This window comes from Paroedura picta, chromosome 2 (assembly GCF_049243985.1).
Source record: "Paroedura picta isolate Pp20150507F chromosome 2, Ppicta_v3.0, whole genome shotgun sequence".
Taxonomy (NCBI): domain Eukaryota; kingdom Metazoa; phylum Chordata; class Lepidosauria; order Squamata; family Gekkonidae; genus Paroedura; species Paroedura picta.
Genome location: NC_135370.1, coordinates 95571234 through 95595354, shown reverse-complemented (window position 1 = coordinate 95595354; position 24121 = coordinate 95571234). Strand labels below are relative to the sequence as shown.

At 41.0% G+C, this 24121-nt stretch overlaps 1 protein-coding gene across 16 annotated transcripts in view; it reads left to right on the top strand.

Moving 5' to 3' along the window:
• The window catches only part of STK33 (serine/threonine kinase 33), a 72887-nt gene that overhangs the window by 23457 nt on the left and 25309 nt on the right, over positions 1-24121 (top strand). For 5 of the 16 annotated variants that reach the window (XM_077321717.1, XM_077321719.1, XM_077321718.1 and 2 more), the window contains 5 exons: positions 3023-3084; positions 15258-15507; positions 18281-18400; positions 19924-20037; positions 22718-22822. In XM_077321717.1, coding sequence (XP_077177832.1) covers positions 15271-15507; positions 18281-18400; positions 19924-20037; positions 22718-22822 — 576 coding nt within the window. In that variant the 5' untranslated portion in view covers positions 3023-3084; positions 15258-15270. Of the gene's footprint in view, positions 1-3022; positions 3085-11684; positions 11795-15257; positions 15508-18280; positions 18401-19923; positions 20038-22717; positions 22823-24121 lie in introns of all 16 variants that reach the window. The other 11 variants (XM_077321726.1, XM_077321731.1, XM_077321729.1 and 8 more) reach the window with 4 other exon arrangements.

The window sequence follows — 24121 nt, the reverse complement described above, 5'->3', positions numbered from 1 at the left end:
TTCAGATATCACAGATGTAGCCAGAAGTCCTCTGGAAGTTGCATTCCAATATTTTTTTTGTGAGGTTTAAAAGAAAATCTCCAAACTACCCTTACCTTTATACTGTGCTGCATGAGATGATAATTTCCCAATTATTAATATTTTCCCTATCACAAGACCTCTCAACATGTTTGAGGAAACACTTCTCAATCCATTATGGAACACTGTTGCATGAATGATTGCAGTTTAGGGAACTTGTCATACCCTCTTCCAGAGTACAGGCAATAAATCTGCGAGAGACTTTATGAATTTGAAAAGGAACATGTAAAGAACAGTATGTGTCACTCTGAGGGAGTTTGGTGGGCAACCTGAGCATATGGAGAAGTAATATACAAAGTCATGTTATCGGTCTGTCTAGCTCTGATTGTGTGCTAGTTCATGATATAGGAGTGTGGAGAATACTCTAGCAGTTCATAAGAAGTACCCTAGTTCTTGGTTTTCATAACATTGTATATACCTATTTAAGAATGTTGTCATTAAAGTTAAATTTAAAAATTTTGTCCATGTTTATTTGTTTACTTTATTAATTTTCTAATTAATGTTGAGCCAGCATTGATGTTAAACCATGGTTAATGCAAGCCCAGGGACATTTCTAACCCCACATTAAAAGCCAGACATAACACTGGGATTTCTGTTGAAAGGGTGAAGTGTGGAATCCTATAAGCCGGGGGTCATCAACCCCTAGTCCACGGCCCGGTGCCGGGCCGCCGGCAGCCGCGCCTGCCTCCCCCCGCTCGCAGTGAGAAGGAAGGGAAGAGGCAGGCACAGCCGCCAACATGCCGGCGACGCAAAAGCGCATGCGCGGAGTTGCCGCGCATGCGCTTTAGTGCCCCCCTGGTGGTGAAAACACACATGCATGGCAACTGCGTGCATGCGCGTTAGTGCCAACTGGTGGTGAAAACGTGCATGTTCTGCAACTGCACGTTTGCGTTTTCACAGCACCCGGCCCGTCGGCTCTCCCCTCACCCCGAAGGCGGTCCCTGACCTGAGAAAGGTTGGGGACCGCTACTATAAGCGACCCTTGACTGTGGTAAAAGCCTGTTGATAACAGACCAGAATAAATTACAGGATTCCACATGTTGTGTCACCCAGCCCCTGCCCTTTTAACACATTATGTCTGCACCAGCCCTTGTCAGAATCACTTAAAATGAAACTGGCTTTCAAAATTCTGATAATACCTGTGTTAACCAAGATGTTTAAATTATTCATGTTCTATGACACGGCAGTTTACTATGTTGTGCCAGTAACATCCATGAATTTATTATAACATTAATGGAAATATATACATTCCTTGTAATAGGAGCCAGTTGTTGTTGTTGTTATGCGCGAAGTCGTGTCTGACCCAATGTGACCCCATGGACAATGATCCTCCAGGCCTTCCTGTCCTCTACCATTCCCCAGAGTCCATTTAAGTTTGTACCTACTGCTTCAATGACTCCATCCAGCCACCTCATTCTCTGTTGTCCCCTTCTTCTTTTGCCCTCAATCGCTCCCAGCATTAGGCTCTTCTCCAGGGAGTCCTTCCTTCTCATGAGGTGGCCAAAGTATTTGAGTTTCATTTTCAGGATCTGGCCTTCTAAGGAGCAGTCAGGGCTGATCTCCTCTAGGACTGACCGGTTTGTTCGCCTTCCAGTCCAAGGGACTCGCAAGAGTCTTCTCCAGCATTAGAGTTCAAAAGCGTCAATTCTTTGATGCTCGGCCTTCCTTATGGTCCAACTTTCAAAGCCATACATTGCAACTGGGAAGACCATAGGATGCTGTATAGATTTGCCATAGCTTTCCTCCCCAAGAGCAACCGTCTTTTAATTTCTTTGCTGCAGTCCCCATCTGCAGTGATCTTGGAGCCCAGGAAAATAAAATCTGTCACTACCTCCATTTCTTCCCCATCTATTTGCCAGGAATTGAGAGGGTCGGATGCCATGATCTTTGTTTTCTTGATGTTGAGTTTCAAGCCTACTTTTGCACTCTCCTCCTTCACCCGCATCAACAGGCTCTTTAGTTCCTCTTCACTTTCTGCCATTAGAGTGGTGTCATCTGCATATCTGAGGTTGTTGATATTTCTCCCTGCAATCATGATCCCAATTTATGACTCATCTAACCCCGCCTTTCTCATGATGTGCTCCGCATGCAATTTTAATAGGCAAGGCGACAGTGTACAGACTTGCCGAACTCCTTTCTCCATTTTGAACCAATCAGTGATTCTATGCCCGGTTCTCACTGTTGCTTCTTGACTTGCATATAGGTTTCTCAAGATACAAATAAGATGCTCTGGTATTCCCATCTCTTTAAGAATTTGCCACAATTTGTTGTGCTCCACACAATCAAAGGCTTTAGCATAGTCAATGAAGCAGAAGTAGATGTTCTTCTGGAACTCCCTAGCTTTCTCCATGATTCAGCATATGTTGGCAATTTGATCTCTAGTTCCTCTGCCTCTTCGAAATTGGAAACCAGTGCAGATATTACAAGACTGGAGTGATATGGTCTCTGCAACCTATGCCAGCCAGTATTCCCACTGCAGCTTTCTGTAGAAGGATGATAGTAATATGAGTTTTTGTTGCTTTTAAAAAAGACTGAACAGATCCCTTTAATTTTCAATTCCAACTGTAGTGTATATTATATAGTTAATATTCTTAGCTTTATTAAGCATTAAGTAGCAGCTTCCTTAGTTAAGGATTAGCGTTTTACTTGTACAGGCTTGGCCTTTGTTGTCCTTGGAAATGGGATTCTTTGGTGTGGAATCAAGTCCTATTTTGCTTCCACTTCTCTTGGGTCTCAATCTCTGCTGTGCCCTACCAATTATTTTTACAGCTTGGGTTAGTAGCTAGTAAAAACCTGTATCATATGAGTTTAAAATATGAGCATGTATCATATGAGTTTAACATATGTTCTTCATTCTCTGTCTTGACTTGCTGTTTTGCCAACAGTACGCAGAAAGATAAAACTTTACAGTCAAACTTTGCCATTTATTTATTTTTTGCTAAAGGTGGTAGAGAAGTTTTGCTGTTATATTGCCTGCTTTTGTATGGCCATCCTAAAGTAAATCAGGTAAGAATTTTATTTTTAATAATAAGTTTTAGTAATAGATTTCTAGAAGTTTATCTTCCCTTTGGTGTTCAGCAAATAGAAACTGTTTTATTTTTGAAACCTATTTTTTTCTTTTGTTAGGATTTAGATATAAAGAGTGTTCATAGTTCTGGACAATTTCAGTTCAATTTTTGCATTTTGCATCCAAAACAAAGAGGCCATGACTGTAAAGTCAGTAAGAATACTTCAGATATTCAGCTGTAGAAAATGAAAACAGTGACAATAACAATTTATTATTACTCAGTTCTTAATTTGTACATGGAATGTCACCAGAAATTACTTAAATTATGTAAATAAATCTTGATGTCTCTGTAATATTCCTGATTGCTTTAATAGTTCATTGGACTCTTGCTATAGACTGAACTTGTAGCTAACATAACTAAAAGCTTGTTCATTGTTCTTATAATATTGGCATGTGTTGGACACATGTCAGACATTATGGATTTTGAAGCAGATAGTGGGTAGGTAGACGGTTAGCATTACTTTTAGCTCTCCTTGGGTAACATTTGTTTGTCACTTGGAATGTTATGTTCCTCGAGGTCATGCATTTTGTTTTATTTATGTTGGTAAAGGCAAAAATTCCAGTTTTTAAATGTTGAACATGTCTCAAGGACATTGGCACCAACATATATCTAGGTTTCTTTTAACTCTAAACATAGTTTATTTATTCCAAATATATTCCTCCTTGCATACCCTAGTTGGGTGGAAAGGTAGCATATAAATATTTAAAATAAATTTTAAATAAGTAAAAATTTATCTCCTTAGACTCAAGGTGGCTAGCAATAGCAGCATTAAGTTACAAAGAACCAACTGCATAACAGTTAATTAGCCAAATAAAAATGACATACAGGTTTATTTAAAGGGAATGGAAAGTGAAACAACGAAGTTATTCCAGAAGAGTAATTGAAGAGGGACTTAATATCCCAATGCAGTCTCAGGGTTTCTTCGATCTTTGACGAAGCTGCTGAATTATACTTATTTAATTTGTGTACAATTTCTACAGAAATTTTAAAACTGTTCTGTACTATCAGAGTTTCTTATATTAAGGGTTTTTTTGGGCCATGAACATCAGGAGGAACAAATTGACCTTTATTTTTGTTTTCATGAAGTTCTTTTATTATAATTCTTCTCAGGGATTCTGTGATAACCGTGTGGTCATAGTAATGATCGGTTGAGTTGTTGGGATGTCATGGAATGTTATGGACATTCTAACTAGCTGGGATGAATATATCATTAAAGTTTTCATCTAAAGTTTACATCATCCGCCATCCAGCACTCCCATTACACATCTCCATATGAAACTCTGTTTATTTAGAATATTCTTTGCCACCTCTTCAGAGTCCAGCTCAAGGTGGCTTACCATTAAAACATACAGTACTAAAGCACAAGCCACTAAAACACAAACTATTAGACATGAGCAGCATAAAAACTTTCCATACTATAGAAGCAGACTATTAAAAAGTGGATGTGATAACACCCCTAATTAAAAGCCTAATTAAAAGTTGTGTTTTAACTTGGCACCAAAAGCAAGTGAAGTAGGTACTAGCCAAGCTTTAAGGGGCCTTTTGAAATCAAGGTATCATCACAGAAAATGTCTGGTCTCTTACACATGACATACAACAGAATGCCATCCGTTATTTCACTACAAGTCAGTTCTACTACACTTATTATATTATTAGATGCTTCACACTGTTGATTGCATTGACTTGTACTGTGTTGTTCACCTTAAGTCTCAGTGAGAAGAGCATACAAATACATACAATAAAAATATACAAACACACAATAGACATTATGTTCTGTTCATACTGCAAAACCTCCACTACTCAATTGATAACCCACTGCATTGTTGAAGCTAATGTAGTTTAGTGGTTGGAGAGATGGACTAGGATGTAGGAGATCGGGATTCAAATGTCAACACTACTGTGAAGCTTGCTAGGTAACATTGGGTTAGTGGCTGTCTGTCAGCCCAAAGTAGCAAACAGGGCTATTGTGAAGTTTACAGAGGGAGGAAACAACATTCTGCACTCCTCAGAGGAAGGCAAATGTGCAAAATCAACAACTCTCTGTAAATGTGCCTTCTCTGTTGTACCCCTCACCTTATGGAATGGCCTGCCTGAGCGAGACAGGAAGGCTTCTACTTTCCTGGCTTTTCACAAACTGCAAAAAGGAATTATTTGAGGGCTTTTTTACACAGGCAATAGATTCACAAAGTTACTTGGAGAAATTATTAGGGACTGTGGTCAGTACTACTCTGTATGACTTGCTGAAACTAGTATCCTACTATCAGATTTGGCATCATTTAATGTAATACTTATGCTTTGCTTCAGTTCTTTTTAAAGACTTCTGGTTGGTTCTACAACTCTGATTCTGTTGCATTGTTTATTGATTGTCCCATCTGTTGACTGAGGTTTTCACTCTGTGCCCCCCTGCAGGTCTCCTTTCCCCCATTTTGAGCAAGTACAAACTTGCCCTTGAACCACAGGTAGTTTCCATTTGGTTTGCTGATGTTAGTCTTGCAGTTACATAATCTGTGGCAAATTCTTGTCTATGATAATATTTCTGAGACACCTTTCTGCTAGGTATTAATGTGACAATCTTCCAATTTTACTAGCGGCATAACATTCTTTATCATCTTTCTGTCATTGTTACTGATATTTGAACTATGATTTTATTGTATGGCTCAAGATTTCAGGCCGAATAAGCTTATTATTAATAAAGGAAAGGAACAGATTCACTCTGTCTAATCTGCTTTGAGTCAAGTGAGAAAGGTGAATTATCAATAACAAATAGATAGATATTGTAGATACTATAACATAATACAATGCACCCGCTATCATATAGTGTATCACATAGTATCATATATCTGCCTAAAATTGAGGTAGTGATATTCAGTCCAGGGTCAAAACTGGGTGTGGCAAGGATGAATTACTGGCACTGTGTTACAGTTTCATGACAAGAAATGCCTTGGTGTTAGTGGGTTAAGAATAAATGAGCTAAAACAAGGAGACAATAATAGGGGTATTTCTGATTTAACGTCAGTCAGGTCAAGGGATCAGGCACCAGGTGTTCAGAAAAAAAGCAGATGCCAGGAACAGGAACAGACCCAATATCAAGGTCTTAGATCTGAGCTGTGAGCTAAGACAGTATTTAGGCAAGGAGCTTTTGGTCTGTAATGTTATCACAGCAAGAGCCAGTCTGCCAATCATTCTTCTCAGTAGGGAAGATATGTCTTTCCAACTCAATTCTCTGCCGTTAGATAGTACTGCACTAACTCTTTAAAACAGGGCAGTCTTGTTTTTATGGAAGCAATGGCTTCCTGTCATAGGTGGGGATGTAAGGGACAGCTGCAGGAGGGCTCACGGAGGAGGCTAATCATTATACTGTGTTGCATAGCAGCCCCTGATATTGATGGTGTCAGTTTAAAAAATAAAATTCTTTGCTAAGATATAGATTGAGTGTTCACATAAAAGTTGATTTTGTGGAATCTAGTGCTTGGCTTATTTAATGCATGCAATGGACAATTGTATCTGTGGAACAGGAATGGATGTTTTGGAGGAACAGGAATGGATGAAGGGGAACCCAAATGCTTAAATCTCAAACTTAACTGTCCTATATGTGAATGTTCAGAATTAGATACAATGGTTCATATTTCTTATGTTCATACAATGTTGTGCATTGTAGAAAAATAATATAACCATAGCTGGCAAACAAGTTTTTTTAGTTTGTAAGATACAGAAAAGTAATTTTATAGCTAACTTTCTTACAGACTTTTTAACTTTGAAGAAATGACATTGGGATGCCTTGAATGAGGAAATGAATCATCTTCCTACTTTTATCTAGTTTTGTTGTTCCCTGCCTATCACTGCACCCAGAATTTGGCTCCTTTTCTTGGTTCCTTTCTTCCCTCTCTTCCTAGCCCTGGAAAGTACTAGTTTCATCCCTGAAATCTGCCACATTTCCTCCTATACCTCCTTCATCTTTAAACTTTTCTGTTTCCTCCTGCTTTCTTGACTTCTTATAGTCTCCATTTCTGTCTGCTCCATTTTTATTTCCTTCTTCTGGATTAAATAGTTTTTGTTACTTGATGCCATCTTTTTCTCTTTCTTGGTCTTGTTTTATCTGCCTGTTCATCTCTTTCCCCAAATTACGTTTAGTGTTGTTGTGAAGCTATAGCAGCCATTTTGGATTACAAGAGTTGCTAAAGTAATCTAGAATGGTTGCTGAGATGCCTTGAAAAAATCCTGTCAGATCTTGGCATTTTAAAACATTTTAATTTTTTCTCCTCTATTGTTTTACAATTTCAGATTTTCCTGTATATTCAGGTCCCCCTAGTTTTTAGAAAGATTTCCCTCATGTGTACATGGCTCTAATCTGTGGATTTAACAAACTGCATCTAGAGCCATGTTCAGAATTAGATACATGTGCAAATGATGTTCTGCATTGTTGAAAAATAATCTAAACCATAACTGGCAAATAAGGTTTTTTTTTTAATTATAAGATATAGAAAAGTAATTTTCTAGTTAACTTTCTTGCAACAAAGGACAAACTTTTTTAACTTGGAAGAAATGACATGGTGATGTCCTTTTGAATGAGGAAATGAATCCTCTTTCTTTGAAAACGAAATCTTCCACATTCTCAATCGCCTTTTAAGCCTTTCAACCTGTCAATGAAAATGTGTAATCTAATAATAGCATGCCTCAGGCTTATTACCTTTTCTTGAAAAATGGTATCATCAAATGATGCGCTCTATTGATTTTAATCACAGTGAGCCAGATTCTTTAAACTTAGAGTAGCAGCATGGGCTGCAATGAAATTACTCCAGAATTTATATTAGAATTCTGTTCACTTAAAAAAAAAAGATCCATTGTGAAGTACTGGAAAGTTGCCAAGCAAAAGAAAATACATATTTGAATTTTCTTTTTGTGGAAACCATTTATTCAAATAATAATGTCTCCCTCTGACCAGTTGCTAAAATAATCAAATGTTTGAGTCAATTTTTTGGTGATGTGTATTCAAGGTCACTGTTGTGCCCAAATGCACACACAGTTTTATTTTTATTTCATAGCAAAATTAAACCCATTCTTGCTTTTTACATTTTTTGCTTTGTACCCTTGAGTTAACCCATGAACTTCTTGTTATGCTAAAAGACTTTTTTCAGATTTAGCAAATTACAAACTTTGTGCTTGTTAATAGTATCAGTTTGTGGTGTTGCGCCTTATTCTCCTGAATAAATAAACCCTTCTCAATATTCTTTAAATGTTCTGAATGGATAAATACCAAAGCAGTATTTATATGCTTTGTTTTAAATAAAATACACTGAGAACTTTGTATAAAGGATTAAGCCCAGTTTTTTCCAGCTGTATGACAGGACCTAAGAGAGGTCCATAACCCTCTTGTAGGTGAGCTGGAGGGAAGCTAGCGAAAGAATGAGTTAAACAGAGAGAAGCTCTGTGAGGCTTGATGGCAAATTTGGGTTTTCTTTTGCAGAAAGTGTGAAATGGCCATCTGGATTAAATAGTTTTTGTTACTTTGAGATACATCATGTATAAATAATGTAACTGCAATTTCCATTAAGTTCAACAAGGATTAGTCAATTGCATGGACAAAGTATTTCTAAGTGCAAAATCTGAATTAGCATAATATTCAATTATTTAAACTGGACATATCACAGCTTAGGTGAGAATTCAGAGCTTCTTTTGTCTATTGCTTGTAAATGTACTCTAGGAAAGAGAAAAATAAATAAAACATAATGTTTTAAAAGATTGAAGAATTGGCTGCAACTACACTGAATTTTTCTGAACTATTTTAATCTAAAAACTAGCAACTATACAGAATTAAATGAAATTGACCCCTCTTTATTTTCACTTGAATTTGTTTAGAAACAAAAATGAATACATTATCCTATATTATAACATAGTTTGAGTCATAGCACTTTTAAGACCAACAAAGTTTAATTCTGAGTATAAGTTTTTATGTGCATGCTTATACCCAGAAACGTATACCTTGAAGACAACTTCATTGGTCTTAAAAGTGCCACTGGAACTAAACTTTGTTCTGTTGTTTGAGACCAACATGGTTACCCATCTGAATCGGGGTTCGTCAACCCCCGGTCCAGGGCATGGTACTGGGCCACGAAGGCCTTGGTACCGGGCCGGCAGCAGCCGTACCTGCCTCTTCCCCACCCCTCGCAGCAAGAAGCTTGCCGGGCTGTGAGCAAAGCAGCTGCCAAAGCGGTCGCTTTGCTTGCAGCCTGGCAAGCTTCTCGCTGCAGTGGGGGGAGAGGCAGGCGCGGCCGCTGGCATGCAAACGCCCCCGGCATACACAAACGTGCATGTGTGGCAGCTCCATGCATGGGCATTTGCATGGCACTGCTATGCGTGCGCGGTGCCCGGGCCGCCGGCTCTCCCCCACCCCCGGAAGCAGTCCTCAACCAGGAAAAGGTTGGGGACCGCTGCCCTACATTGCTTAGATTACAAGGTTCATGTTTGGTGGTGTTGCTTTGTTTTTTTAATGAATGTTTTTTTTAAAGCTGGATCTTCATGCATATTTGATATGGCTGGTTAACACAAAAAACATAGAAGAGATGCCTGAGGTTAATTATTCTTTGGTATCTATGTGGTAGATAAGACACACTCTGGTTTGGCATGGCTGATCATTAAGCTTAACTATGTCAGAGATGCCATGCATAAGTAAAATAAATAAATTCCAAATAAATACTTGTGGGAACTATTCTGTTCTCCAGAAAGTGGAAACTAATTTTCACCAAAGACTGACTCTCTTGTGAGCAATCAAGAACCATGATAAAGGGGCTACATGATTTTAGAGGTGTGTTGTTGCCTGTTATATCTGAGGTGGGGCACCACAGATGGTGGTGGTGGGGAGCTGGAGTTGTTACAAAAAATTTTTAGAAAGGTAACTGCAAACCCACAGCATCAGTTGTTCAGTTTTCACTGTATTTTGTACCAGGAAGCTATGCAGTAACACACTGATGATGGATAATGTGATGTGTGGTCATAAAAACTGTCAATTTTATTAATGCCAGAGGTTCCAATCATAGGCATTAACAGTCTTCTGGAGGAAAACATGATCATATTGAAGTGCAATAGTTAACTTGTTGATCTGTATTGAAACCCTTCTATGAACTATGATGTGAAATACAAATATTTATGGATAGAAAAAGGAAGGCTGTCCCTGAATTACAAGATAACGAATGGCTTTAAGATCTTGCTTTTAGATTGTGTGATAGCATTAGATAGATATTAGATTGTGTGAACTGTCTCAACACAAAGATGTAGAGTTGGAACAAAGTTATGACACGGTTTTTTTATATAACATTTATACCTTTGAGATGAAGCTTCAGCTTTGGGGAAAGCAGCTTCAAGAAAATAATTTATTATTTTCCCCCATGAAATGTTTGACTAGTGATCAAATATATTGCCAGAGAGAAGTATAGGAGAAAAAATTCTGAAATAAAGAATGATTTCCAAGAAAAAAATTTCTCACTTCAGAAACCTATGCAAAGATTTTCGTATTTTCCATAATCCATTTTCTGTGGATGTCCATGAGGTTCCAGAGGAGCTCCAGATGGAAATAATTGATCTCAGGTGAAATCCTGTACTACAGGATAAACTTTCTGAAGTTGATATCAGCACATTTTTGCAGGTTTTGTGTCTGAATTATCCCCAATTTAGGGATTTTACTTTTAAATTTTGTCTATGTTTAGGACAACATACACCTGTGACAGCTCTGTAATAAATGTCAATAAATTAGAAGTACATTTTCAGTTTACATCTGAACAGTATATTGAAGATAGTTACAGCACAGACATAGACTCCAGATTTTGATGCAATAATTCAGAACAAGAGGTGTCAGTTATCAAAGACTGTTAAATTAAGGAAATACATTAAAAGTGTTAATGGCTTTAAGCATGTTTGTATTTTGAATAAAAAAATAATTTTACTAATACAGTATCCCTGTGACTTTTATAAAGTTTATATTTCTGCTCTGTGGCTACTGTAGCCAATTTTTAACATTAATAGTTTGCACTGACCAAGTTGATCTCCAGTGAAACCAGACCCCTAAATATTTGAAACAAGGAACCTTCTCAATATAATTACTATGAATTTTCCACACAGTGTACATAAGATTAGAGGTGAGCATGAACTGAAAATTGCAGTTTGGGGTAAGCTAAAAATGCCCTGAACCAGCCAGCTTGGATCTCCTGGGCTTAAGTGGCTGGTATTTGGCTCACTGATGTTCCTACATGCACCACTGCATGCTGGGTAATGCTGGGTAGGTGAAATATTGGGGCTGTGGGCACCTCTTGAGGACAGACAACAGCAAAGGGTTAACAGTATAGTAGGGGGAGGCCATGGATTGCCACAACATTTGGTACAGGGTGGGGCCTCTCTGGCCACTGTGAGTGCTCTTAAGAAGTGGTGGCCCAGTGAAGGGAGGGGAGGGGTCACAGGCACCTGAGCCAACCCCAGGCCACCTGACAGTTTGGAGTGGAATGCTATACAATGCCTATGGGGATCTGGCCAGCTCCTCTCTTTCTGCAGTGCAGACAGCGGCTGAGTGATAGTGGTGGAGGTGGTGTGAGAAGCCTATCTGTGAGAGGAAAGGTGTCAGAGGAAGTGGCTGGAACCCCTACCCACAGCAACAGCAAAAGGTAGGCACCGGCAGGCTTCCCAGGGTCTCATGGTCACTGCTATTTGCTGCCATTGCTAGGCTCAGGGCTGCTGGTTCCAGGGAGGCTGTGCTGATTATGATCTCTGGTAGCTGTGCTGTCTCCTGCCTTGCATCTACTTGAGGCTGTCTAGTGCTGGGTACTTGCTGCCTCACTGCTCCAGATCGTCCTTGGCTCTTGTTCAGGCACAATGCTACCAAGTGCTCATCCCTACATGAAATTTTTCTCAAATCTTGGATTTTGATAGTTAAAATAGGCATTCTTCCAGTAGATAAGAGGCAAAAGCTGTGTCAGAAAGGACAGTTCTAATGTTGTTCTTAATAGGTCATCCCCCTATTTCTCCCTTCACCATACCCCATCCTGAGTTACAATAGGAGGTATTCCAACTCCTCAATAAAGTGGCCATTATTAAATCCAATGCTGCTTTATATTCTCATTATTTCCTGGATTACAAAAAAGGATCTTAGATTTAAGACCTCTCAACAAATTCCTAGTGGTCCCAAGATTTCTTTTGATCACACTGTTGGATGTTCTGAACCTACTCTGTCCTCATTTCTGGTTTGCTATTATTGGCCTTATTTTCACATTACTATACACCCAGGTTAGATACCTAGCCCATGTGGCCACAATTGCTACCAGTGTACTTCTCTCTCTTTCAGTCTGGGCTCTGCCCTCAGGGTGTTTACCTAATTCTGGACTGGTAAGCTGGGAGGGGGTTGTAACTGGCACTTTTGCCACCAGTTGGGTTTACGTCTGTTGTTTTATCTACTGTTTTATTGGGGATTTTACTGTAAATCGCCTCAAACTGGCCTGGTCTGGGAGTGTGGCAATAAACAAACAAATAAGTGCATGTCTGCATTAGTGGCCCACTTACATGTGAAGAACTGCAAAGTATATTCTTACCTGGATGTGTGGCTTTTCATTACCCCCTCCACTGAGTTGCTAGCCAATCATATTTCCTTAGCTGCTTTGCCCCTGATACCCTTGGGCCTTCACATTGAACTGGGATAAATATGTCATATCTGGGTCAATCCATTTCTTTCACCTACCCCAGATTATTTCTCCTTTCTCCTAGCAATCCCCCATTTTCTCGTCCCCTTCTATGCTTCATGTTTTTCTTCTTAGCCATTCACCAACCTATTTTGTCACCTATCTTTAGCTATATTATTCATTTCATTCATATCCCACCATTTCCCACAGTGTGGGCCCAGGCACCTTACATAATTCTCTACTTTTGTCTTCACAACAACTCTGTGAGGTAGGTTAGGGTAAAAATCACCCAGTGGGCTTCTACAGCAGGATCAGAATTTGAACTTGGGTCTCTCAGACCCTACTCTGTAGCTAACCCTATACCACACTGACCTTCATAGAGTGGCTGCTGCTGAACAGTGCAAGCAGTTAGGCCTACATGAGTCATGCAGATCTGGAGATATTGTCATCAAGTGGTTGCTGCCAGGCCTAGGGTGCCAACCTTCAGGTGGACAACAGAGATCTGTCTCACGGAGAAAATGGCTGCTTTGGATTGCTCTATGGCATTGTATCCTGCTGAACTCCAAAATCTCTAGGAGCTGGCAACCCTAGAATGGCCTGGCCTCAAGAGTCCTCCCCCAAGACCAAAGAAAGAACCCTTCAGCTGCCCTCTCCTGTTTTTTTCCTCATAGAAACCCAACGTGGAATGCTGCAGTTGCCCAGCAATAGTCATTGAGGGTTTCTGTTTCTTGAAATTGTAGACAGTTCTTTTATCGCTTTTGGGTTTTTGTTTAAAAAAAAACATTTTTATTTTTTTATTTCAGATTTTTCTTGACTCCCAGGGCATTTTTCAGGTTTATAGAAATATTTATTTACAATTTAATTTATACCCCACTCCTCCCAACAAAGTCAGCCCGAGGTGGCTTACAGAAAGATAAAAGATAAAATACAACTTCCATAAGAAAACCCTCAATTAATTCCCATAAGAAAACCCTCAATTAATTGTAATAGTACAATCTAAAAACTCCAACAGATGTGAGAAACAATATTCCTACCCTATCCCAAATTGGTAGATCACCTACCTCAACTGCATCCATACTCTGGCATAACCAGGTGGATCTCACAGAGTGCCTTCCACTAGGTGGGACCTTCAGTTCGTAAATCCTGGGACAGCTCCTCCTCCCCAACCTCAACCAAAAGCCTGGTGGAAGAGCCCTGCGGAATGTTGATAGTACCATTAGGGCCCGCAGCTCTCCTGGGAGCTCATTCCACCAGGCTAGGTGAATGTCCCGGGGGCCCGGGACAACCTGTAGATTTGTACCCGCAGAGCAAAGTGTTCTGTAGGGTGCATAAGCAGATAAGTGTTCCTGCAGATAGGAAGGACCCAGGCCACGTATAGCCTTGACAGTTAAAACCAAAACCCTGAACTTGACCTGGGAGCCGGCTGGTAACTAATGCACCAGCTGAATATGGATCCTTCAAGGTGTTCCAGTGACGACCCTTACAGCCACATTTTGTACCAGCTGCAATTTCTGGATCAAAGCCGAGGGAAGGCCTGTGCAGAGCGAGTTACAGTAGTCTAACCTGGAAGTGACCGTTGTATGGATCACTGTGGTTAAGTGTTGCGAGGACAGGTGGGGCACTAGTAGTTGCGCTTGGTGAAGATGGAAAAATGCGGTCCAGGCTCCATTAGTGATCTGATCCTCCCTGGAAAGGGAGGCATCAAAGATCACTCCCAAATTCCTGGCTGAAGGTGCAGGTGTTAGGTGTACCCCGTCCAGGAATGGGAGAGGTGCTGCCTGTTTCTGCCCCATCCCGCCCAGCCACAGAACTTTCATCTTGGAGGGGTTGAGTTTCAGTCACTGCTTCCAAATATCTGGCAAATGTATCCAGGGGGGAGTCCAGCCCGATGTCCAGCAGAAGGTAAAGCTGGATGTCATCTGCATACTGGTGACTACCCAGCCCAAAGCCCCAGACCAGCTGGGCCAGGGGGCACATATAGATGTTGAAGAGTGTGTGAGAGAGTATTACCCCCTGTGAATGGGTAAGATGTGTCTTACCCATTCACAGCTCCTGTCACTGGATTTAGGTATCCTCAGATTTGGGTGATTTTACTATTAGTATACAGAAGATGATTATACTGTAGTATTGTATATAATAATTATTTGTCATAGAGGACAAAAATGTATCATTTAAAAACTGTGAAATTCCTTGTGGTCACCTAACAATGCTCTTTTGCTTGGTGAATAACTTGCTCTTAAAACTGGATTTTTCTTGTGATTCTCTAGTTTTGCCATATATTCAAAGAAATTGTATTAGTCTATTTTGGCTGTCTGATAGTCATTATTAGTGAAATTTTTATACCCCCAGTCTACTAACTGTGATCTTACCATTCTAGTTCCCAGCCTTTTGTTCTGCTTTTTCCATCATAGGATTTAGAGGTGCCAATCTTTGTCCTATCATTTAATCTTCACAGCAGCATCTACACAATGGAGCAGATGGCTGACCTTGATCAGGAAAAGAAGACAGTAAAATGCATTCAGTGCTCAGGACCAATTCAAGCCAGCAACATTGTATCTTTTTGCCTCCATTGCCAAAACAGCCCCATCTACTGTAAAGAAGTTGTATCAGAGGCATTGACTGCCTCTACATCAGTGAATAAGTGTTCAGAATCTCAAGACATGCTTGTTTCTTTGACTTGCCAAGGAGCATCTCTTACAAAAGAGGTAAGCAGACTTTGTTCTCCCACCGCAGGCCCACAATAAATAGTGCTCACATTTGCTTTGAAAACTGGGTTGTTTTTAATAGGACAATTTTGAAAGAGAATAGTTAGTGTTTATTATTCTCAGCTGACTACTGATACTGGAAAATGAAACATACTAGCATCCCAAACCTAAACCATGAAGGTTGGTGGATTGCTGATCCAGCACTGGTGCTGCTGAATAGGGCACTACAGTCCCTCATAAGAGGAAAAATATGTCAGAAAAAAATGAACTCCGCAGTATGGGGAACATAAAAAAATGGATTGGAGCCCACATCAACCCCTCCACAACACACCAGTTATTTAGTGGATGTGCCCATAACACCTATACGGAAGCAACCAGCCAGAGCCTGTAATTTTGGCATGGATTACTGTTGGCATGGGTAGTGTTCATGCGTAGATAATAAGAAGGGAGGAATCAAAGGAAACAAAGATGATGCGGAGCTAGAAGAAAATGCAGAAAAGAGTAACCAAGATGATTAAGAGGTTTGTCCTCTGAAGAAACGCCTAGGAGTGTGGGGCCATTCAGTTTAAAGACTAAATTTAAAAAAATATATATTTTCTCCATTGAAAACCGCCCTTTCTCCCCAGTAGAAGAAGAAGAAGAAGAAGAGTTGGTTCTTATATGCCGCTTTTCCCTACCCGAAGGAGGCTCAAAGCGGCTTACAGTCGCCTTCCCATTCCTAGTAGGGATGTAATGTGGCTTACAAGATAGAGTTTTATGAAATTATGCATAGGATAGAGAAAATATTTTCTGTCCCATAATACCAGTAGTAAGGGGCATCCAATTAAACTATTGGGCAACCAATTCAATATGGATCAGAGAAAGTATTTCTTCATCTGTAAACCACTCGGAGAGCCGTATAAATAATTTGCTAAGGCTAAGGGGGAGCGGGCCGAGTCCGGGATAGGAAACAGAGGCCATTGGCCCCTTGGCCCCAGACTGACAATCGGAGGGACCAATCAGCCAATCGGAAGGCGCGCATAGAGCGCCTTCCAATTGGCCCCTTGCCCCCTTGGTCCCGGAATGACAACAGCCCCCTGTGAATTAGAAGGCGCTTCATGCCTTCCGATTGGCCCATTGACCTACTGCCTCCCCTGCAGGGGGAGGCTTCCCTGTGGGCCTCGGAGCAGGCCTGCCATATTGGCAACATGGCGGCCCTACTCCGAGGCCCGTAGGGAAGCCGTGGAGTCAGCAGGGAGGGGGTGAGTGGGGGAGGCTTCCCTGCGGGCCTCGGAATAGGCCCGCTGTGTCGGCAACATGGTGGCCCTGCTCCGAGGCCCACAGGGAAGCCACAGAGTCGACAGGGAGAGGGGCGGGCAGGGGAGGCTTCCCTCTGGACCTCGGAGGAGGCCTGTAACGTGAGGGACGCGGCAGCCCTGCTCCGAGGCCCCCAGGGAAGCCGGGGAATTGCCGGGGAGGGGGTGGCCAGCTGGGGGGGGATGACTTCTGTGAAAAATTTCCCGATTATGCCAGAATTGTTGCTGGTGTAATGCTGTGCCAGCGCTGGGGTAGGAGGAACAAAATGAACAGTTTTAGTATCCCTGCTCCTTCCTTGAGACTTCTGTGATCCTTACAAACTTTACTCTGGTACCAACCTGAATCAGTGGTTTTTCAACTTTTGAAGCAGGACCCTCACTATATCTTGTGGGGCCCACTTGCAAAGTAATTCCAGACTCCTTCTCTCCGACATAAGCCATAGAAAACTTATTTCAGCTAATACCAAACACGTTTACATTTTATTTTCATATCTACTGTTTATAAATATAATATCATGGAGAAATCCAAATTTGCCACTAAACTCCCAGAATTTTTTTTTGTTTCAGCTCACACTGCTCCTGTTTTGGGTTTCAACCTGCAGTTTGAGAACCATTTAAAAGAAAGGGTTTAGGATTATGTTATAAATGAAATAATCCACAATCACAAAGGTATATATTATCAGTAGAAAGGAATGTTGGGCAGCCCTCTTTGAAAGCTTAATGTTTATACAATATTTTTGTTAATCTCAAAGATCGCAGTAATAGTGACTATGAATTAAGTTACAGTAACAGGTAAAAAAATTCAGATGTGATTAAAATTTTTTTAGTCTTTTAAGGAAAAGTTATTGACAGGCCATTTCTTTTGTTTCCCATCAAGTGTTACATAATATATTTTTTTGGAACTGAGTAATCAAATATTATAATATCTTCTTTAAAGCAATACACTCTTAACACAGAGTGGGAATCTTTAAAAGTCTTTGTTGCAGATATCGGTAATAAATACACATTTAAAAATAATACAATAATATGCACATAAATATGAAAGTTCTGAAGATAATTCATAATTTGGTACATTACCATACACTGGTCTCCTTAAAGTAAAACTCTTAAAAAGAAGGATGCAGCCTTAATATAATCTTGAATAGGTTATGTGTGATCAAGAGTAACTTACTTTTCATAGAGAAAGCTAACAGGATTCACCCACAATTACCTCCTTGTTGGTATGATATCAAAGAATTATATAGTATTCATATACAAGTTCTCTCTTGTATATAAAGGCTCACTAGTCATCCCAATATACATATTTTACTACTGATTTGAAACCTGTTCACCTTTTCTAGCTCTTGTCTCACTTCCAGCATTTTTGTGTCATGTAACTTGCATGTTCTGTCCTCATATGTTGGTACAAAACATTATACAGCCTTTTAAAACAATGACTTCTATTTTAATGTCACTCTTCTCTTTTTATATTCCCAAAGGTGTCAAAATCATCTATAACAGACTCTCACAGACCAGTGTTCTTTTCCTCAAGCGTTCGAAGCAATATCACAGAATGCAAAGTTCCTCACACACGAATAGATGATGGCGCAGCAATACAGGTTTGCAACTCTGTTGCGTTGAACTTTTTCTAGATTACACATTTTTATCTTTGTTAGTATAGAATAATATTCATTTGGACTTTCTTGGGAACAGTTTTGTTGCATGATACATTCCATGAGGATTGCCTGGTGTATGTTTCCAAGCCAAACAAATAGTGGCTTAAATTGCTGGGTTTATAGAATTTTTTAAAATGAAAAGCTGTTAACAGTTGGTATCAGTGTTAGGGGGAAATGAACTTGACTGCATTACAACTGACTTTGGAAAGTTGGTCAGAAAAACGAGGATATATTTTATAAGTTAAAGTAAATTAAAATTACTTTTAGATTGAGAGTTTTTGATACTTTTCTTGCATCCATTGAGATAATTGTGGTGCTACCCTCAGCAGGCAATTGGAATGTGATGGGTTTAGAACAGTGGTCCCCAATCTTTTTATCACCGGGGACCGATCAATGCTTGACAATTTTACTGAGGCCTGGGGGGGGGGGTATTTTTTTGCTGAGGGACGTCGCCTCTGCCACCTGAGCCCTTGCTTTACTTGCTTGGAGTACTGTGTGCAGTTCTGGAGGCCTCACTTCAAGAAGGACGTAGATAAAATTGAAAGGGTACAGAGGAGAGCGATGAGGATGATCTGAAGCCAAGGAACCAAACCATATGAAGATAGGTTGAGGGACTTGGGAATGTTCAGCCTGGAGAAAAGGAGGTTGAGAGGGGACATGATAGCCGTCTTTAAGTATTTGAAAGGTTGTCATTTGCAGGAGGGCAGGATGCTGTTCCCATTGGCTGCAGAGGAAAGGACACGCAGTAATGGGTTTAAACTACAAGTACAACGATATAGGCTAGATATCAGGAAAAAAAATTTCACAGTCAGTAGTTCAGCAGTGGAATAGGCTGCCTAAGGAGGTGGTGAGCTCCCCCTCACTGGCAGTCTTCAAGCAAAGGTTGGATACTCACTTTTCTTGGATGCTTTAGGATGCTTTGGTCTGATCCTGCGTTGAGCAGGGGGTTGGACTAGATGGCCTGTATGGCCCCTTCCAACTCTATGATTCTATGATTCTTTCCCGCCGGTGCCCCTGACTTCCCGCTGTCTGCTGGGGGGGCGCTGCCAGCCCCCGAAGCAGCAGCCGGGGAGAAGAACGAGCAGGAGCTGCGGCCCGGTACCGACTGATCCAGGGACCGGTACCAGTCTCCAGACCGGGGGTTGGGGACCACTGGTTTAGAAGACTGTAACTGCCTAAGAAGCCATTATAGGTGAGAAACAAAGATGTTTACAAAACCTTCCTGGTCTGCATGTATTATTGTTTTTAATGTTTAATACATAATTTTCTTTTGCAGTTTTTTGGCTGAGATTTTGGGTTTTAATTGCTCATGACTTCTACCAAATAGCTGAAATCTATAGGTCTCTGCTATTCTCCTCATTCCTAGATATGAACTTTTTAAAGCATTCCTCTTTAACCACATTCCTCTATTAAATTCTTTTAGTATCAGTATCAGTATTATGAATTATTATTCTTTGTTTTTCCAGCAAATTTATTTGTTTGGAAGAAAACTAGGACAAGGCAGCTTTGGAGTGGTGATTGAAGTAACTCACAGAGAAACGGGTATGAAGTGGGCAATCAAGAAAGTAAACCGGGAAAAGGTAGGCGTTATTTCTGGTAGATAAAAGCTTTCTATATGCAGCCATGATAGTATTATTTAATATACATTGAAATCACTGTAATACATAGAGTCTAGTAACACCTTAAAGACTAGCAAATTTATTTCAGCAAAAGCTTTTGTAAACCAGAGGATGTTTAATCAGATACATGATGCTTTTGTTTTGTTGGAGTTTTGTGACTGAAGTTACCCATACAAGAGTATGCAAAAAGGCAGATTACAGTAAATAATAATTTTCATCTTTGCAGTCACCTGATATATTCCGTTGACAGATGCATACACATAACCTACAAGTGGAAGAAAGATGAGAGGAGGGACTGATTATACGTTTGAACCACTGTATATGAAATTACATTGTGCTGATGGCTTGGTTCTGGAGTGCTAGCATACTTGCTGTTTCCCCATCCCCTTCACCACTGTGCACACATACTGGTCTCAACTACTGTGTTAGACAGGGTATTTGAGGTAGTACACATAAAAGGGTCGGGGGGGGGGCAGGCACAGACACTTGCAGTGGTCCCAGGTGGGAGCCAACTCCTTTGCCTGTATGGGGTGTATTCTCCTTACAATCCCCCATTAGGACAGCAGAGTCTCTTTTTGGTGTCTGTGTCTTTTGATGGAATACCTATAATGGTTCTGAGCAGAACAGTGTTAGGTAAATGCAACAATTCTTGTCCACTCCCCTGGCTGTTTGTGCTAAAGCCCCTTTTATGCTGCTAAGTGCCTGTTTTATGCAGTTCCAACACCCAGGCTGATTCTGCACTTACTTTGTTTTTTTCCATTGTGGGTCCTGCTGAATTCAAATCAATTTGCACTCAGGTCTTCTTCTATCCCTCCTCCCCACTGAAACAGAAAGTGTTCTGCACCTGATTGGGGAAGCTTAGAGCGGAGAGGGGAGCCAAGCGCAGCAGGAGTCTCTTTCTTCCTTTTCTTGAACGAGGAGGGAGAGGGAAAGAGGATTGGAGACAGCAGAGGAGGGGGGAATAAATCCACAAGGCAAATCTCTGCTGAGAGAAGTTAGGGCCTTAGGAGCACAGTCACTTTAAGACAACTGGATCTGAGTAAAGCTCCAACTTTTTTGGCCCCAGTTAAAACAAGATATGTTCTGGCCCCTACCACTTATCTGTCTCAGCTGGTAATAAGTAAACAAAGAAGGGCATTTACCCTTGGAAGATGCTCTGTCTTGCCTTCAGCTCTTGTAGAGGGTCGCTATAAGAACATTCCTCTTACATTGAGACAATGTTTTTGTGGGAGTGGTGAAATTGATACAAGAGAGCATATATTGTTCCACTGCGCTTCTTATGTAGACATTCGTAGCAACTTGATTGAACCACTCCTTAAAAAGTTGCCAGAACATCATGATGCAGATCAAGCAAAGAGGCTGCTAAGTAATGAGTCCCCGGTGTCAACTCAGCTGGCTAAGTTTTGTGCCGCCGTCATAAAAATCCGAAGCTCTAAAGTAGCATAATTTTAAGTTCTATTTTATGATATGTTTTAAATTGTATTATATTAAATGACCATATTCTTTTGGTCTTTTATGTATTAACTTCATATAACTTGGTCTGAACGACTGTAATAAAGTTTGACTGACAAGACAAGCCTTGAAACTGGGAACCAGGAAGTCTTTGAACTGATGCCCTGGCCAATCAGGGATGACTGCTTTGCTATGAGGCACGGAGAAGGAAGTTAATTCACAAAAAGCAGAAATGTGCACATTTACTGATGGCGATTTTTCAAATATCAAGGGTTATATCCACTTCTAGATATTGCAGGGAAAGCTAGGGTCACTTTGGATCAATCATGCATGTTGCAGAGGGAAAATTTAAAGTGCCCCAAATCAAAATGGAAATTGAATTCAGTGTAGATGGGACGAATTTATTTGAACTGGGAGTGGGTAAAAAGCCCTGTGCAGAATGCAAACCTCAGTACTGCGAGTATGTACAGTATGGGCCAAAGAAGTATAGCCTTATGTATAGCCTATGTGCCTTATCATCTAAGCTATGTACTGAATAGGGTTTATATAAACAATGGGGAAGGGTTACGATTGTCTTCTATGGAATCATGTGATTGGCTTGCAGGCTTAGCCAGCATCCTAACCTGTGCCAGTGTTTAGGGCCATGGAAGGAGGGATCTCCCCACCCCTTGCATGGTCCTCTATGGGCTATGCCATAGTTTTTGCTGGCTTATGTGTCCTGGACTTTAAAAGACAGCTAAGTTCTGCACTACACTCCCTGCTTGGTCTAGAAATTCATAGACCTTATGTTTCTTGTGATGGCCCTCAGGATGGGTCTGTGGCTCAGAGGAAGAGCATCTCCTTTGTATCAAAAATCTGCTTAAAAGGACCAGGCAGTAGGTGATGTGAAAGACCTCTGCTTGAGACCCTGGAGTGCCACTGCCAGTCTGAATAGATGACACTGACCTTGAGGGACCAGTGGGCTGATTTAGTATAAGGCAGCTTGCCTTATACACATTTACTGATATGTGTTCCCTCTGCATGTGTGTGTGTGGCAAAGAGAGGTGATAAGCCAGGTGTCTTCTCGTGACCATCTGATAACAACTGATGCTATGAAAGCTGCATCTCAAGTGGCACAGTGGTATTTTTTAAAAAACTGTTTAATGATGAACAATAGAAGCATTGTAATGTGTTTTTCATGCTAATTAAGGCTGGAAGTTCTGCTGTAAAACTACTTGAACGAGAAGTTGGCATCTTGAAAAGAGTAAATCATGAACATATAATACATCTTGAAGAAGTGTTTGAGACACCCAAGGTAACTTTTTATAAATTCAACCTCTTTTTGATACTGTCTGTGCGTGCGTGCGTGCGTGCGTGCGTCTGTCTGTCTGTCTGTCTGTCTGTCTATCCTAATCTAATCTTATCTAATCTATCTAATCTATCTATCTACACATTCCCTTTTTTGCCCCAGGCACCGACAGGGCCTATGTTGGGCTTGGGGCATCGGAAAGGGAAGAGTTGGGCCATCATGGCCCGGCTCCTCCCCAACAGCAGCTGCAACTACAGTATCCTGGAAGGGACAAAAAATTGCCCCAGGTGGTTCCACTACACTTTAGTTGAAGAACACGGTATTACATTGTTATGCGATACCACATTCTTCAAACAAAATGAAACAGGCTCCTGTCACCATACAGCATGGCAAAACCTTGCAGCCCCAGCTGCCTCATCTGGAGGGACAAATCCAGGGTGGACTGAGTGCAGCAGAGAAAATGCTCCCTCGTCTGGACCTGGGAAGAGGTGGGCTGACCTGCCCTGGCCCAAACACCTGTTGGCAGCCCATTGTGGCTTTGCCAGTGTGGAATGGGTCTGAGTGAGGATCAGATCATTCTTAAATTGAGATATTATCATCTTTGTGATGTGCACATGGTACTTCTTATGTAGGACAAAATTCACTAGGAACTCCTTACTCATATGAGAATTCCTCCCTTAGGGCCTTTGGAATACTCTAATTATTTGGAGGAGATAGCCACAGATATCAGCTGTTCTTTCACATTCACTTTTGTATATATTCAGAGATGTACATCAAAATTGTCCATGTGCTGGAATCCTCATTCATTTCTATGGAGAAACCTCTGTTTGCATATGAATGATCTATAATATATATATTTGTGCCCATAAGAAACCTCTAAGTTTGGTGAATGTCAACAGAATCTGAGTGTAATTATTAACCCTTAAGATCATCTGCAGTCAGGGCTGCCTTCCTTTTGCGGGACTGCCTTCCTTTTTATGCTCCCCGCAGGGCACTTGACTCTGCAGATATGAATTTACCGGCAATCCCTGGCCTAAGGGAGGTTTGCCTGTCCTCAGCATGGGCCAGGCCTTTTGGTCCTGGCCCCGATCTGGTGGAATGAGCTCCTGGGAGAGCTGAGGGTCCTGATGGAGCTTTTGCAATTCCACAGGGCCTGTAAGATGGAGTTTTTCCACCAGGTCTCTCATTGAGACCAGGACAGTTACGATATGGGCCCCTCCCTGAGCCAATGACATAATCAGTGGCTCCCAGTTAGCCACCTGAGGCGATTATATGCCCTCTGTTGAGCGGGCCTGGTGCAGGGTA